At 36.4% G+C, this 16,267-nt stretch overlaps 1 protein-coding gene and 1 long non-coding RNA gene across 4 annotated transcripts; one reads left to right on the top strand and one right to left on the bottom strand.

Annotated features, from left to right (window-relative positions):
- Positions 1 to 465: 465 nt before the first annotated feature.
- wdr41 (WD repeat domain 41) lies at positions 466 to 14,557 on the top strand. Of its 3 annotated transcripts, none has more exons than XM_083565205.1 (14): positions 466 to 690; positions 3,510 to 3,589; positions 4,481 to 4,599; positions 5,480 to 5,528; positions 5,911 to 6,039; positions 6,553 to 6,615; positions 6,833 to 6,944; positions 7,050 to 7,112; positions 9,482 to 9,583; positions 10,764 to 10,948; positions 11,123 to 11,244; positions 11,440 to 11,525; positions 11,744 to 11,880; positions 12,972 to 14,557. In XM_083565205.1, exons 2-14 carry the CDS (start codon positions 3,542 to 3,544, stop codon positions 13,110 to 13,112), a joined length of 1,356 nt encoding a protein of 451 aa, XP_083421331.1. In that variant the 5' UTR covers positions 466 to 690; positions 3,510 to 3,541; the 3' UTR covers positions 13,113 to 14,557. The 3 variants fall into 3 exon arrangements, with proteins under 3 accessions (XP_083421331.1, XP_083421330.1, XP_083421332.1); XM_083565204.1 differs by having other exon boundaries at positions 468 to 684; XM_083565206.1 differs by lacking the exon at positions 466 to 690 and adding an exon at positions 1,175 to 1,551.
- Positions 13,946 to 15,195, bottom strand: LOC310739388. The gene is made up of 2 exons (XR_014537367.1): positions 14,296 to 15,195; positions 13,946 to 14,256 (listed from the first exon to the last, which is right to left on the bottom strand). It is a non-coding gene; the product is annotated as an uncharacterized lncRNA (long non-coding RNA).
- Between the last annotated feature and the right edge of the window lie 1,072 nt (positions 15,196 to 16,267).

Raw genomic sequence — 16,267 nt, 5'->3', positions numbered from 1 at the left:
GACTGCTAAAATTTCTTAATTTCCCATTTGGATGAACAAAGTATGTATGTATGTACGTATGTATGTATGTATGTATGTATGTATCCGTCAGTTGATCTGTCTGTCTATCTCTCTGTCTGTCTGTCTGTCTGTCTGTCTGTCTGTCTGTATAGCATCACTGAACTCATGTCATGTCATGTCATGTCATGTCATGTCATGTAATGTCATGTCATGTCTGGAGGAAACCAGGCACCTCTCATCACCTGGCCATGGCAACTTTCATTTTCATATAAGTTTTAATAGTAGTAATAGTAATAGTAGTTTGGTATAATAATAAATGTACCACAGCCCTCAATCAACTTTAATTTTTGGTCCTTTCATAAAATAGTCTGACATGGTAAGAAAGCACAGGTAGTAGCCAGATACCTAGTAGCTACCTGCTGCACCACTGTGGTTATCAGCATAAAATATAAATAAAAAAACAGAACGGGCTTTTATTTTGAAAAACATGGCGACTATTGTGGCAAATGCAGGAGAACCACAATGCTGAGAAATCCAGGAAATTTGGACTCGGTAGTTTTATTGCGCTCCTGTTGAGTCTGTCGTTTATTTCATTTTAAAACAGTGGTTGAAAATGTGAGTGGATAACTGACACTCTCCGGCTTCTATGAAACAGGCGCTGGATGACTGTCTACAGATTTAAAGGTGAAGGTGTGTGTATGTGTGTGTTTGTTCCTGGAGCTTGCAGTGTTCAAGTCTTCATAAAACAGTGCTGTAAACAGTGCTTTGATCCTATACTTATACTTATACTTATATATATATATATATATATATATATATATATATATATATATATATAGAGAGAGAGAGAGAGAGAGAGAGAGAGAGAGAGAGAGAGAGAGAGAGAGAGTAAACAGTGTATATAGTAAACATGTGAACAGTGTATATTTGCCATGTAAACAGTGCCTTGATCCTACTGTATACTCGCTTTCATTCTTTTATATATATATATATATATATATATATATATATATATATATATATATATATATATATATATATATATATATACACACACACATACACACACACACACACACACACACAATTCCAGTAGCCATTCGTCTTTGGTCAGTTATCGCGCATACTGAAAACATTACTGGGATTATACGCAGTGATCTTGCGATTAGAAATGTTAAAATTAAAACTAGGACCATGTTGTTTATAGACCAACTAACTCTCAGACCAGGAACTAACTTGCTGTCTACCTAATCGGATCATTTTAAAACGTATGAAATAATTGTGTGCAATAAATTATGATGGAACACAATTAATTTTGTAATTGGTGTCATACGCAAGCTTCTCTGTTCCTGGGTTCTTGGCATTGCTCGAATTGAGGGGGGGATCTGCGACCCCCCATAAGGCATTAGGGTATTTATAGATCATATTTATATTTATAGATTATTTTAGTAAAAAATATTTGAATTACACAACAACTTGGGACCCCCATAAGACTTGAATCAATGCCAAGAACTTCTTGGCATTGTTCTGCTGATTGGTTCACCACTGCAGGTAGGACACCGAGAAGGAGCTAGAGAAATCAACACATGGTTTATTAAATATCTGGAGGTGAAATTCATACATTAGACACCGTGGATTAAATACTGCATCTCGCACAGACTGTTTTTTTCCCCGTTATTCCAAATCACTGTTCTCGTGGTATTATCTCCAGATCTTATTTAAAGTTGCAATACATAGTTTATAACTTTACATTTATTTTTTATTTTTATTCAGTAAGCAATGTGCTTTAATATTAACATAGACATACACACTTAACAGACCATGCATGTGCAATACGCACTAATAACTGCACACTAATAACACCTGGTTACTATAGCAATGAACCATCCCGAGGACGTTTTTAACTTGCTTCAACCCTCACCAAACACAAGATAAACATAATCCACGTTGTATGACCAAATCCAGACTATGATAAATCTTTACCGCTCCTCTCGTGTAGACACACTCGGTCTCAACTAGATAATAATACACGTGTGGATACCGTAAACTTTTAATGTTCTGAATGAAAAGTTGTCAGCTCAATGTCTGATTTAAGGGCTCCGGTAGTTCCACTTTATCATTTATTTTCAGCTTTAATAAATATATAACTGTTAAGCTAAACTTGAAAAGTATGTGTTATTCATTTTGTTTTGCTTTGGAAATGGCGCCACCGGAAATGCTTTAGGACCAGACATTCAGTAGCTTTTTGTTTTGAAGACAGCTTTGCATTCTTGGTATTAATGCAGTCAGCATCATGAAAAGTCACCTGGAATGGTTTTTTTCAACAGTCTTGAGTTCCCAAAGGTGTTGAGTGCCACTACAACTACTGTACAAATCCATATTGTGGCAAGAAACACTCAGTAAAGCAAAGAGAAAAGACAGTCCATCATAACTTCAAGAAATTAAGCTCTGTTAAGCTAAAAAATCTCAAGAACTTTTGACTCTTAAGACCAAAGGACAGTTTTCACTGATTTAATGTCTATTCCTTGTGTTTTTGTTGCATTTGGACTATGCAGGCCTGGCTCAAACTGTTCCCCTATACAGTGCATGTTTAAATATGTCTGCTACTTGAACTCTGGGAAGCATTTATGTAATTGGGCAGTATCTGAGGCTGGTAATTCTAAGAAACTTATTCTCTGCAGCAGAGGTAGCTCTTGGTCCTTCTTTTCTGGAAGGGTCCTCATGAGAGCCTGTTTTATTTATAGGGTTTTGGAAACTGCACTTCGGTATACATATAAAGTTCTTGATATTTTTTTTTTAATTGAGTATCTTCATTTCTTGAGGTAATGATGGACTGTATTTTCTCTTTACTTAACTAAGTGTTTCTTGCCACAATATGGATTTGTACAGTAGTCGTAGAAGTACCAATAAGACTCTGCAATCACTCTTTCTTCTGCACACAACTGATTGTCTGAAGCACATTAAAAAAAAGAAAAGGAATTTCACAAATGAACTCTTGACAAGAGACCTGTGAATTGAAAACTATTCCAAGAGACTTGTGAATCTGATGAGAGACTGGCATGAAGGTAGCTACTTGGACAATCTAAAATATAAAACATTATGGATTCTGCATAATTCCTTATGGGTTCTTTCAAATTTTGGATGTCTTCAGTATTAATGTATAATGTTGACGATTATAAAAATAAAGAAAAAAATAATGAGAACCTCTACTACCAGAGCTCCCTAATATCAGATTGATCCAGGGTATTCAAGATTGTCCTGGATTTGTTACCTTATGAGTTATTTTATGTAATTATATATATTTGTATAATTATACTTAATGTTTGCCTATAAAACACTATGAAATATGAGAAGAATTCCTTTTAATGGGGATAAAACATAATGACACGTCCTCTAATCTGAAAAAGTCTTTTCTGGAGTGTAGTGTGAGAGTGGAAGGACTGTACTGAGCATTACCTGTTTCATTAAAAGGCATTTAAGTACAAAATCAAATATTTCTGTCATTTCAGAACCTGGTGTATTTCTATAAAAGCAGTGTGTGATGCTTCGCTGGATTCTTGGTACTCGCGGCCCACATGGCTCTGCTGAGGTAATAATGACAGTGTAACTATATGGGATTAAGAAGTACGTGGGTTTGAGAGAGAGGAGATAAGACAAGCAGTCTTATTAAGATTTTGTTATTTAATATTTCTACACATGTACAGTCACAGCTGTATGCAAAAACTTATGCAAATCTCCAGTCAGCCAATTGTATATTCAGCAGCTCACTGAATGAAATCATGCAGAAACAGGTTAAGAGCTTTAATTAATGTACACTGTGCATATCAAAATGGGCCAAAAATTTGAATGTTGCAAAGATGTGCCACAAAGACTGCTTTGAGTATTTCAGACTGAGCTGATTTCTTGTGATTTTTCCACACTTACATCTGTAGCGTTTAAGGAGAAGAATATGGAAAACAACAGTCAGAGGAAATTTGGAGGAATTGTTTAAGCTGACTGGCAGTCCTCAGTAACCCGAATAACATCTAAGACCAAATTGAGGTCCATTCCTCAATTTAATAATTAATTTCTCTCTTCTGATTCACATTTATGTGTGTTGAATCTTAATTGTCTGGCACATAATGTGAATGTGACCTGGTTTCATAAGTCGTTTATTTATTTTTTTTCTAAGCAACTGAAACTGATTCAGGGTAGCACTTACTGCTGTATTGATATTCTATAATAAATAATATTAAGTAGGTTAGGAAAAGTGAAAATTGTGAAGATCTTTCATTTTATGCTCAGTTTATAACAATACAAAAAGACTTGGGCTCAATTGAGTTCAGTTTTACAGTGATCTTGCCTCTATGGGAAGCTTCCTTAATGAGATAAACTCCCACCTAATTCAGACCACTTTAAAATGATGTGTATAACATACGTTTGATATAAAGGTGGTGGCGTGAATCCTGATCAATGCTGGATTGCACTTTGTGTGATACAGAACCGATGTGCTGCCCTTTGTATGGGAGAAGAACAGCCCAAAAATTGTTACACCGAACTGCAGGTGCTCAGAGGCCATTATGACATTGTTCGATTTCTGGTGCAAATCGATGAATTCAGGTAAACAATCCTTTCCATCTCCCCGTCTCTCTTTCTCACACTCATCTCCTCAGCTGATCCTGACTATGTCCGCTGAACTTGAACTTCACTATGTGTAAGATTTGTTGACCCCTGAACATCTCATCTCCACGGGAGTTTTCCCCAAACTGTTTCTATCAAAGTTGGAAGCACACAGTTTTATAGGACGACTGTTTATGATGTAGCATTAATGATATTGTAATAGAAAAATAGGGGGTCAAAATACAACAGCAAGACAATGTCCCTATCAAGGTCTGAAACAATATGATTTGCCCAGTTGAGGAACAACTCCAGGGGCCTGCACAGACTCGTAATCTCAACCCTATTAAACACCTGTTGGATGAATTGGAGCAACAATTGCCCCCTAGGCCTCCTCACCCACTATCAGTTCCTAACCTCACTAATGGTAATAAATAAATTGTGCATAATGCTCACAGATGCCTACAAATACTCTCCGAAATCAAGTGGAGGTTATTATAACAGCAAAAGGGACTAAATCTGGAATGGGATGTTCAGCAAGTGCATATGGTTATAATGGTGATGTCTATACATCTTTAATTATGAAGTGTATGTGTTTTGAGAACTTAATCTTGTACTTCACATTACACCAATTGTCTCAGAGTAGATACAAAATCTAACTACAACTTTGTTTTCTGTGTATTTGTGTGTGTGTGTGTGTGTGTGTGTGTGTGTGTGTGTGTGTGTGTGTGTGTGTGTGTCTGTGTCTGTGTGTGTGTGTGTGTGTCTGAGTGTGTCTGTGTGTGTCTGTGCATACTCTTACCGATGATATTGGCTGGGGACATGACATTTGGCATATATGTGTTGAAAACAGACCTTTGCTTTGTTTTTGTTTGTGTTTCAGATTTGCATCAGCAGGGGATGATGGAATGGTGCTTGTGTGGAATGTTGAGGTGGGTACCTTTACCTGTATATATGAGATTTTAAGCTTGGCACCTTTTAAATTAGACCCCAGAGACATTGATTCAGAGATGATTCAATGATGCAAATTATGCAGTTGGTCAAATTAGTTAAAGTTTCTTAGCTCAGGATCGTTTTAAAAGATAACTGCAAGACAAATCACCTAAAGATGACAATAGTTGCATAACTAGTTATTGTGATATTTGCACAAAAGCAATTTGTAACTTTTAGATATAGAAGTAAAGTATTCTTTTGATGATGAGCAAATAAAAATGTTAAAAACTTCTTTTCCAAATTCCAAAATGCAAGAAGAGGAAAAATAAGTGTTTAAATGCTATGTGTGTGTGTGTCTGTCTGTGTTTAATTGTGTTACAGACTGGAGAGCGGCTGGTAGAATTACGAGCTCATACTCAACAGATCACCGCATTGACGGCGTACACGTTTACCAGCACAGAAAAATCCCTCACAGTTCTTATAACAGCTTCATCAGACCGCATGATGTGTGTATCCTTATATGGATATGTGCATATATACACACACACACCTCCAAGGGCTGTCAATTGTTAAAAATATTTAATTGTGATTAATCGGATGATTGTAATGAGATTGTCTTGTGATTAATCAACTTAATCACACATTTTTATTCAATTACCTTAAATTAATACTTTTCAAGTTTTAAATACTCTGATAATAAGTAAAAAAAAAAAAAGGTTGGCTGATTTAAAAAGATTTTTAAAGAAAAGAGTAAAGAAAGGATGTCATGAATAAATATGTTGTCTTAAATGTTTTAATTTCACCTCTTTTATATTTATTATTTATATATTTTTTGAAAAATAGTCAAAGAAAATTGTGTGGTGCATTAATTGCTTGTTAATAAAAATTAGTGCAGTTGAAGTGAATTTGCATTAATGCTTTATTAACGTGTTAATTTTGACAGCCCTAATATATACACACCCTCATTTATTTCTGTATTATCTTGCATTGGAGTGTATTGTACGCTCCTTAACACTGATGTAGCTGTGGGATGCTGACACAGGGCACAGACTGCACTCTGTGTCCAATCTACAGTCTTCTGTTAAGGTACACTGTTTTGATCTATACAAAGTTTAACTAGTTTCTAAATCATCTGACTGTATTTCAAATGTCAGGAGGATTTTGGTCATGCGTTAGGTATGGTTTTGTTTTGAATATGAACATGAGACTGCTTTAACCATAATAAAATAGGATTCGTTTAAAAAAAAAATATATATATATATATATATTTTTTTTTATTGCATGTTGGTGCTCTTTTCAACAGTGTGTGTTGGTGTTGGATCTTCTGGATGTGTTTTTATCTGGAGGCAATGAACTGTGTGTGTGGGATAGAGACTTTCAACTACAGTGTAAGACTGTACATTACAGAGACTTAGGTATGTGCGCCGCACACGCACACGCACACACACACACACACACACACGCTGTTGTAGAAAATGAATTGCACTTGTTCCTGATGGTTTGTTTGTTTCTTTATAAAGGCATCACTGCCTTGGTGGATTTGCCCAAATGCTGTGTTGCTGCTGCCATTGACAAAGAGATTGGTAAGACGCATTACAATGAGTTTACTGTTTTTTTTTTTTATCTAGCATAAACGAAAAGTATTTCTTTTGACACTTAATTTGTGAAAGGAGCAGTGTGTAAGCTTTAAACACTCAATACCCCTGTTGATGGTGCTGCACTCTAAATCTGCTTCAACAATTGCAGTGCCTGTCAAAAACGTTGGAATCCAAAGTTTGTTGCATATAAACAAAAGGAATATGCATGTGTTTCTCAAAAACAATGAATGACTATGTATGAATGACATGCATATTCCTTTTGTTTATATGCAACAAACGTTGGTAATTTAATAATCTATAGATTTACCAGACAAATTGATTAATGTACAGACTACATGTACAATGTAAATATACAACTTTGTCAATGTAAAATCTTCCCTTATCATGAATAACATCTTTACACACTCCTCGCATCCAGACAAATGGTTTCTCCATTTGGCTGAAATAATTTGTCGTGCCTCTTGTAAAAAACGTTCCAATTTAATTTTTTACTAGTTGGATGTTTCTTTCTGACTATGCGATCCAGTTAATCCCAGAGCAGTTCAATAGGATTCAGGTCCAATGACTGGCAGCTCACTCAATCCTTGAGAGCAAATGCTCCAGCTGAATGTTTGCTCTTTAAATAATGTTTAAAATGTTTGGACATATGCTTCGGCTCATCTTGTTGTATGATAAAATTGCTTCAATTAGCTGCAGTCCAGACCTAATTGCATGCCATGGAAGTATGGTATGATCTCCATGTTGGTTCATTATTCCTGTCACCTGGAATTAGTCTCCAATTAGTTATTCACTGCTCCAAAACAACCCCAAACCATTAAGCTTCCACCTTCATGTCTGATTGTGGGTGTGAGGCAGTCTGCTTACAATCTTCTCTCCTGTTCTCTATCTTACATAAGCTCTTCTATTAGAGCCAAACATTGGACTCATTTGTTCAAGACCAATCCGTGTCATTTACTGTACAAATCTTGTGTTTTTTGCCTTTAACTAGTTTGTTGCATATAAACAAAAGGAACATGTGTCTCAAAAACGTTAAAAGACTAGATGTTTCTAAACTATTGACAGGCACTAAATGCGCAATAATTTATTTGTTGGAATTAATTTTTTATTTTAATACATTAGTCAATAAAAATTATTGATTAAATCTGAAGTTTATTCTGGGAGTAATTAAAAATTAATGATTTGAATAGGTTTGATGCTTTGAAATATTACTTTGTGAAATGTGAAATTACCAGGACTAGTTAAAGAAATGAATATGTTTACTGTCAAAGCGCATAATAGTTTTTTCTATATATATGTTTGTGATTAATTACAAATCACAGTGTGCCTTCATGCAGACAACCACATTAATAGTTTTCAAACACCAAATCAAATTGTGTTATACACTCATAAAGAAGTTTATTAGAAATATTATACTAAGAATGGGTAGGGCCTTCTGCTCTCAAAACAGCCTCAGTTTTTTGTGGCATAGATTCCATAAGATGTTGGAAATGAAATACTCTACCTTGAGGTTTTGGTCCATATCGACATGATTGCCTCATGCAGGTGCTGCAGATATTTCGGGTGCATTTTAGGATATACAGATATGCATTTTAAGCAGGTCTTATTGACATATAGCAGGTTGGGTCCATGGATTTAGTTTAGTGAAATAGATTCTAGAGACTGAGATCAGCACTTAAATCAAAATATTCATCAGTGTTCAGAAAACCAATAACCATACAACAGTCATTACCCAATAGCTGCTAGCCTGCATCTGCATTTTAAGCACTGTACTGCATAGAGAACTGCATCAATTAGTAGTTGTGTATTTGTTCCTTATCAAATACTCAATGTGTTTAATAACTGATAAAAAATATAAAAAAAATATAAAAAAAAAAATATATTTCTTCTCTGATAGAAATGTCTTGTCAAATGCATATTTGATCATAAAACCATAAAGTGTATTCATACATTTCTGACTGACATTGCTGTTCAGTTATTAAACACTCATTGAGTATTTCATGAGGAACAACTACTAAATGCTTAAAATGCAGATGCAGGCTAGCAGCTATTGGGTAATGACTGTTGTATGGTTATTAGTGTCAGAACACTAATGAAAATTTTTTGCTGATCTCAGTCTCTAGGTTTATATATATATATTATATATATATTATATATATATATATATATATATATATATATATATATATATATATATATATATATATATATATATATATATATATATATACTGTAATATAGGTTCATTACAAATATTATTTGTTGTGTTATACCAATATGTTTTAATAGTTTTTCTTTTGAATGCTTTTATTCTACTAGGTTGATCTGTTGACCAATAATTAAATCTTTTATTTTAGTAATCTTTAAGCTAAATTTGTCTGAACCTGAAAAGTCGATCGTGGCTATTCAACATCTGACTGACCACCAAGACACGATCCGGACACTCATCAGAGTCAACGGTGAGCCAATAAACATGCATTTATGCCACTAGACACCACATTCATCTTTTATGAGACACCAGAGTAGTAAGCATGGAATTATATTTAGGTTGCGTATTAATACTTTTATGGCTGTACAATAACAAGCCATAAAACATATATTTTCCGGATTCACTTTAAATATAAAATATATGAAGTTTTGTGGACACCTGACCATACAATCTGTGTGGGTTTTTTTTTTTGTAAGCATCCCACTTTACATTTAGTCCCCAATGGCTATTTTAATAACCACCACTCTTCTGGGGAAATGTTTCACAAGGTTTTAGAGTAATCTTGTGGAGATCTGTGCACAGGGATCACAAAGGTGTCAGAAAGTCAGCTACTGATGTAGGTTGAGGAGGCCTGGGGTGCAGTCAGCGTTCTGAATCATCCCAAAGCGGTTCATTATGGTTGAGGTCAGAGCTCTATAGCAGGCCATGCAAGATCTTCCATTCCAACCAATATGAACCATATCCTGCTTTGCACACAGGTTTTGGTTTTCTAGTTTAATTGAAGAGAAAATATAATGCTACTACACCCAAAGGCAACCGATCCTATACCAACGTTTGTGATAACAGTTTGAGGAAGAACCTAATATGGCTGGAAAAGTCAGGTGTCCCAATACTTTAAAATTAGACAAATGATAACATGTGGTAGGGGGAGTGGTGGCTCCAGCGGTTAAGGCGCTGGGTTACCGATCGGAAGGCCGGGGGTTCAAGCCCCGGTATCGCCAAGCTGCCACTCTTGGGCCCTTGAGCAAGGCCCTTAACCCGCTATGCTCCAGGCGACCCTTACGAGATAAATAAACCAAGGACCGTGACGTCGGAGCGACGTGGGGCCGCCTTCCCGTGGGCTCACCACCTGCAGGAGGGACCGTAAGGGACCGGTGCTGAGAGGATTGGGCAGCAGTCGAAGGCGGGGGAAGAAGTGGAGAAGGGTCTGGGGAATCTGCTTAGACTGCTGCCCCCGCGACCCGAATTACGGATAAGCGGGAGAAGATGAAATGAAATAAAAAAAATAACATGTGGTCTTCATAGAAATCAAAGCTTCTATGAGATGGAAAGTTTATTGCATTAATTCACCTGATTTGGAAACGTAAATATTTCATAGGTTAAGTCCTTGTATTTTTGCTGTAACCATTTCTTTTTTTCTGGGTTGCTAGATGACTTATTTGCTAGTGGCTCTCACATCGGAGAGGTCATTCTCTGGGATACCCTAGACTGGACAATCCAGGCTTATGAGCGGATTTTATGGGAGGAACCAGATCGAGAGAGCCAATCAGAGATTAGAATGGGTCAGCAGAAACAGAGTGAAGCATCCATCCAGCACCTGTACTCAAATGGAGAGGTGGGGCTTTATTCCACTGGTGACTGGATTATATTTGGGATTTTTAAAAACTGGTCAGCATATCTTTCTTACTGTCTCTCTTTCTTTTTCCTTCTTTATCTCTCTCTCTCTTTCTCTCTCTCTCTCTCTCTCTCTCTCTCTCTCTCTCTCTTTCTCCCTCTCTGTCGCACATAGCATGTAGTTGCAGCAGTGGGCAGTGGGTTGTTTGTGTATAACACAAGGATGAAGACAGTAGTGGCGTATAGGAAGTTTGCTCACGACTCTGATGTCCTATACACCACGCTGCTGCACAATGGGTACAAATTTATTATTGTTTTATTTTTATTTTTTTAAATGACCACTTAGTTAAAACTTTCACTAGAAAAAAAAAAAACTGAATGATGTTTCTCTTTTCCACCGATCTATATTCCAAGTGAAATGGGAGAAAAAGTGAATATAAAAATTCCATTCTGAGAAACACCAGTTGTGAGCTTGTGTGTGTTCTCTTTTAGACAGGTGATGTCCTGTTCTGAGGATGGTAGTGTCAGGATCTGGGAGCTACAAGAGCTTCCATTACCTGCAGAGCCTGCCTCCTCAGGTGAGACTGACACATCTACAGGATACAGTTTGTGAAGCTAAAACTACCTCATGCACATTACCCTTTTGCAATCAAAATGTAAAGTTGTTAAAGCATTATTCACCTTTTACTTCTCATGCTTCTCTCTCTCTCTCTCTCTCTCTCTCTCTCTCTCTCTCTCTCTCTCTCTCTCGCGCTCTCTCTCTCTCTCTCTCTCTCTCTCTCTAACGCTCTATCAGGGTTTTTCAGCTTGTTCGGCACCATTGGGAGATCCAGTAAACAGGGTAGTGTTCCATCTAAGAAGCTTCTGGAAGTTTCTGGTCTGTGCTCGCTTGAGTTGGTTGGTGACCTGATTGGTCACTCTGGAGCCGTGCAGGTACACAATACACTCTCAATCCTGAAGAGCACAGGACTTAAAGGTCAAACACTTATCGACTGTCAATCTTTAAATCTTTTATACACAGATTCATGACACGAACCAGCAAACATACCACTGTCAAAGTCAGCCATGGCCTAAAAATTTGATTTTGAATAGCTTTTGCCTAGGTGTATGTAAAACTTTGCCATGAAATATATGTATAATTGCCTATAACTTGGGCTGCACGATTTGGGGGAAAAATGTCATGTTGCGATCATTGTGGTCAATATTGCGATACGACCACTCGATTGGTTATCAAAGTAATTGCACACAGATTAGTGATAATGCTGAAATGTGTATTTGTAAAACTATAAAAGTTTTCAAAATTAATATTTTTTTTACAAAATGAAATAACATTTGCATTAATGTCAACATTTTTCCTCCAAGGAAAATCTGAATTTAATTAAACAATAAATAAAAACATAATTTTGCACAAAGATAAGATATTTGAAGCATTTTGTTCAAACAAATAGGGTATGCCCTGCCACTGCCTATGCTCATTTAATTATTTACCTGTTTTTCAGCTGAAGTTTAAGATACAGTATGTGTTTACATACTTGAATTCAGGCAATTTTGCAATCATTATTATTAAATCTGTTAAACTTTTTGTTCTTACACATACAATATTACTTGTGCAGGTGTATCAGACCCATTTTAGTGACTCTTTTAAGAGGTAGAATCAAGGCATGTGGGTTTAAAAAGCAAATGATTACTGAGTTATACTGCCATCTACAGGAAACTATACGTTTTTGGCAAATTTAACGTTTGGTCTGAGGATCAGGGAAGCATTGGGCCGAACTTTCTGCCATCTACAGGAAACAGGACGGTACTGTCCCGGGGGGGTAGACTTCAGCCAGGGGGGTCGGAATTAGGCACAACACCCTCATATAAACTCACAAGCAGACATCGCGATTGCGATACAATTAATCGTGCAACACTACCTATAACTAAAGATTAATGGTTTACAGAGAAAGGAAAAAACACTATTTTTTTGTTACTTTGTTTGAAATGGCTGACAAGACATTTGCTGCTGCATCTCTATATTACAGATGTTTCTGAGTTTTGGTAAGAAGGGAGTGGTCACTTGCTCAGCTGATCACCTGCTCATCGTGTGGAAAGACGGAGAAAGAGAATCCCATCTGCGCAGTCAGGCTCTGTTCCAGAAGCTGGAGGAGAAGGGAGGTCTCTGAATATTCTCATCCCTCAGTCTTTCTTTTAATGCATGCACATGGTATCAGTCTTGCGAGGTATGGAACTGGATGCTGTTTTTTATGTATGTAACCTGCAAAGGACACTGAAATCTGCTTTTATTTTTTATTTTTATTTTCTTTTAAGAAAATACAAGTCATACAGAGAAAGGGTGAGAGATAGTGATAAAACTTCTTATAAAATAAAAAAAAGTTAAGCATTAGTACAATTCAACAAAGCATTAATTCAACTCTACAATCATTATCTCACTCTGAATTTCTCTACTGTTTATTGTTGTCGTTTTAATCCTGCCTTTTATGTGAAAAGAACTGTGACAAAGAGTAGGTATAGCTGTTACTCGTAGTGTGCATGCTTCTATTGTATTCAAAATTGATTTTTTTGTTTTAAACTATAAGGCTGTTCTTAGGTTGTTCTTAGGTTGTTCTTAGCATTTCTGACAAATCATGTTGTATGAATGGTTTTATTTGATAATTTATTCAATGTATCATAGTGATCCTTTGTGGCGCTTTATATTTTATGATTTTTTTTTACTTTAGTGTTTAAAATATAAATGAATACTTCAAACAAGATGTTTAATCACAAGTTTTATTAATAGACAATATAAATGGCAAGAAAAGGAAGCTTTGTTTTGAAAGAGTCATGGGGGAAAAGTTTTTCTTTAAATGTAATGGTTTTTATATTTCTAAATTATATATAAAAAATTGATCTCTGTGATGTGTTATAGCGAGCTACGTTTGAAAGAACATTTGGTGTCGTTATCTGGGCTCTTGAATGTTGCATACGTTAATCAGCAAAATGTTTTGTTTTCTCTGGGTTGTCTAATTTCATCCCACATCAAACCAGTAGGTGGATTTGCTACACTAATTACATCATAGGTGTGAAGGGGTGTGTGAATAGTGTGTAAATGAGTGATTAATATTAATCCTGGGGTAGGCTCTGGATCCTCCACAATCCTGACCAGGATAGTCTCCCTAATCCCCTTGGTAATATGTAAATTGTATTAGATAAAAAAAAAAAAAAAGATGGGCCACGTCACTTTTTTGTATAGTTCACTAAAAGGCAAGGTGATGGAGGACAACCCCATGCTTTTAACTTTCTGAGCACAGAGAGTAGAGAGCAAGCTAGCTAAAAAAATAGGTTTGGCTGTAAGGATAAGGGCTGGACCCTAGTGAAAGTTTACTAGTTCTCTATTTAACTTTTGTTAGCTGTCTAAAACACAAATTACAATTATGTGATTGCCAGTGTAATTCACAGCAAAGCTTTTTTAATTTCACAAACTCTTTCAGTATTTGTTTTGATTGTTTTTTTTTTTAAATATTGCATTCTTTGGTGGAATTAAATCCCTTATTGTGGGAGTGACTTTTTCTTTGCAAACAACGAAAGCAGAAAATGCAGTGAAATAAACCATTAATTATTCCTGACAGTATATTTAGTATTTGTGTGTTTTATAACAAAACATCTAAACTGCTTGGTGGAATGTCACAGTTTTTGCCTCTAATATTATCATGGTTGCTTTTTTATTACGATAAAATAACAATGCCTTATGCACATGAATGCAGCTATGCATGCTGTCTGTTTCATCCTTTTGAAAACAAATATTCCATAGACAAAAGTAGTAGCGTTTGAGTAGGAATGACACAGTGGCATTGTGTCCTTAATTGGAAAACAAGTTCAGCAAATCATGAGTTATTTATTATGCCTGGGATCCAATCAGGACACAGGAAAATATTTGTGCAAGTGTATGCGATTTTTTTTCTTTCAGGATTAAATAAATAAAAAAGACTATGTTCAATACTTTTCCTTCATAATTGCCTTGGTCTGGACAGGGACATTTGGGTTTAAATTGGGCAACTAGTTTGTATATCTTTTGGAAGTAAAACCAAATAAAGCTTGCAGGTTTTGTGGGCAAGTACTAACAAACAAAACACTAAACTAATAGGTAAATTATGTGATTTAGGTGATTTCTGACACTGCTGTTATTTTTATGTCCTTTTTTTTTTGTTTTCTGGTGTTTATTATTTTTTGGGTGTAGGTTTATATTTAATTAAAATAAACTAAGAGAGGCTGTAGTATATTTTGTCAAACCATAACTTGTGCACAATGCTGAAAATGAAAATGTAAACACTATAGTTGTTAATACACAGTGGAACCCGGTTATCTCGCCCTCGGTTACCTCGACAACCCTATTAAGTCGACGTTTTTGAAGTGGAACCGCCAAATTCTCGCTTATTCTAAGCACTTTTTATCGGTTATGTCGACTTTTTTTTATGTCGCTGAACCCTGATACCTCGAGCACAAGGGGGGAAAATTTGCCATTTAACGTCGGTTATCTCGGTGCAGCCGCAGAAGAACTCGCGGAAGTGGCGGAAAAATCAAACCTTACAGCTGCTACAGGTGTTGTATTGTATACTGGTGAATCTCTGCTGTTAGTTAGTGCACATATGCCTTTTGTTATTAAATGTTATGCGATGAACGGGAGGCGAAAGCCGCGCTTGGCGGCGCGGAACGTGGGCTGAGCAAAAGCATAGAATGAACACCGGCAGGGGGGGGGGGGGGGGGGGGAATCCGCGATGCGCTTTGGGAAGAAAAGCGCAGCCGGTGAGAGAGTGCCGGTGGGAAGACACGTACCGGGATACACATGAGCGATAACAACGACCGCCGTGAACCAACATATACCAACAATAACGGACAGTGAGAGTGTGGAAGTTTAAATAGGAGCTGGTGATGATGATAAACGAGCACCATATGTGCGTGATTAAAGCCGGGAGCTTCAGAGAAAGCGGCCGAGAAAACACCTGTCACGCTGAAGGGGGCTGAAGGGGGCGTGGCAGGTGGATTCCTGACAGATAAACATGTACTGTATGTATTTTTATAGCATGCCTTCATCAAACCAATCGCGGCAACGCTGTTGTGTAAAAAAAAAAACCCTTCAAAAACACGTGCATGCACATTCTCATTTATTAACGCACATCATGTACATCAAGAAATTTTAAACACGTTAATATACTGCCGCCATTTTGATTTTCGTTTATCTCGATCATCGGTTACCTCGATGCTTTTTGGCGACCCACTAAGACATCGACATAACCGGGTTCCACTGTAATATAAAATAATTAAAAATTAAAAAAATATAATA

The sequence above is a fragment of the Silurus aristotelis genome (assembly GCF_946808225.1).
Source record: "Silurus aristotelis genome assembly, chromosome: 16".
NCBI lineage: Eukaryota > Metazoa > Chordata > Actinopteri > Siluriformes > Siluridae > Silurus > Silurus aristotelis.
The sequence above is the reverse complement of the archived record's forward strand: the minus strand, read 5'-3'. Positions and strand labels throughout refer to the sequence as shown.

Bases quoted from the DNA above. Each gene is read 5' to 3' on its own strand.
- wdr41 (XM_083565205.1), top strand. From the start codon at position 3,542: ATGCTTCGCTGGATTCTTGGTACTCGCGGCCCACATGGCTCTGCTGAG. The intron at 6,616-6,832 runs GTACACTGTTTT...TCTTTTCAACAG, and splicing joins ATCTACAGTCTTCTGTTAAG to TGTGTGTTGGTGTTGGATCT. The intron at 9,584-10,763 runs GTGAGCCAATAA...CTGGGTTGCTAG, and splicing joins GACACTCATCAGAGTCAACG to ATGACTTATTTGCTAGTGGC.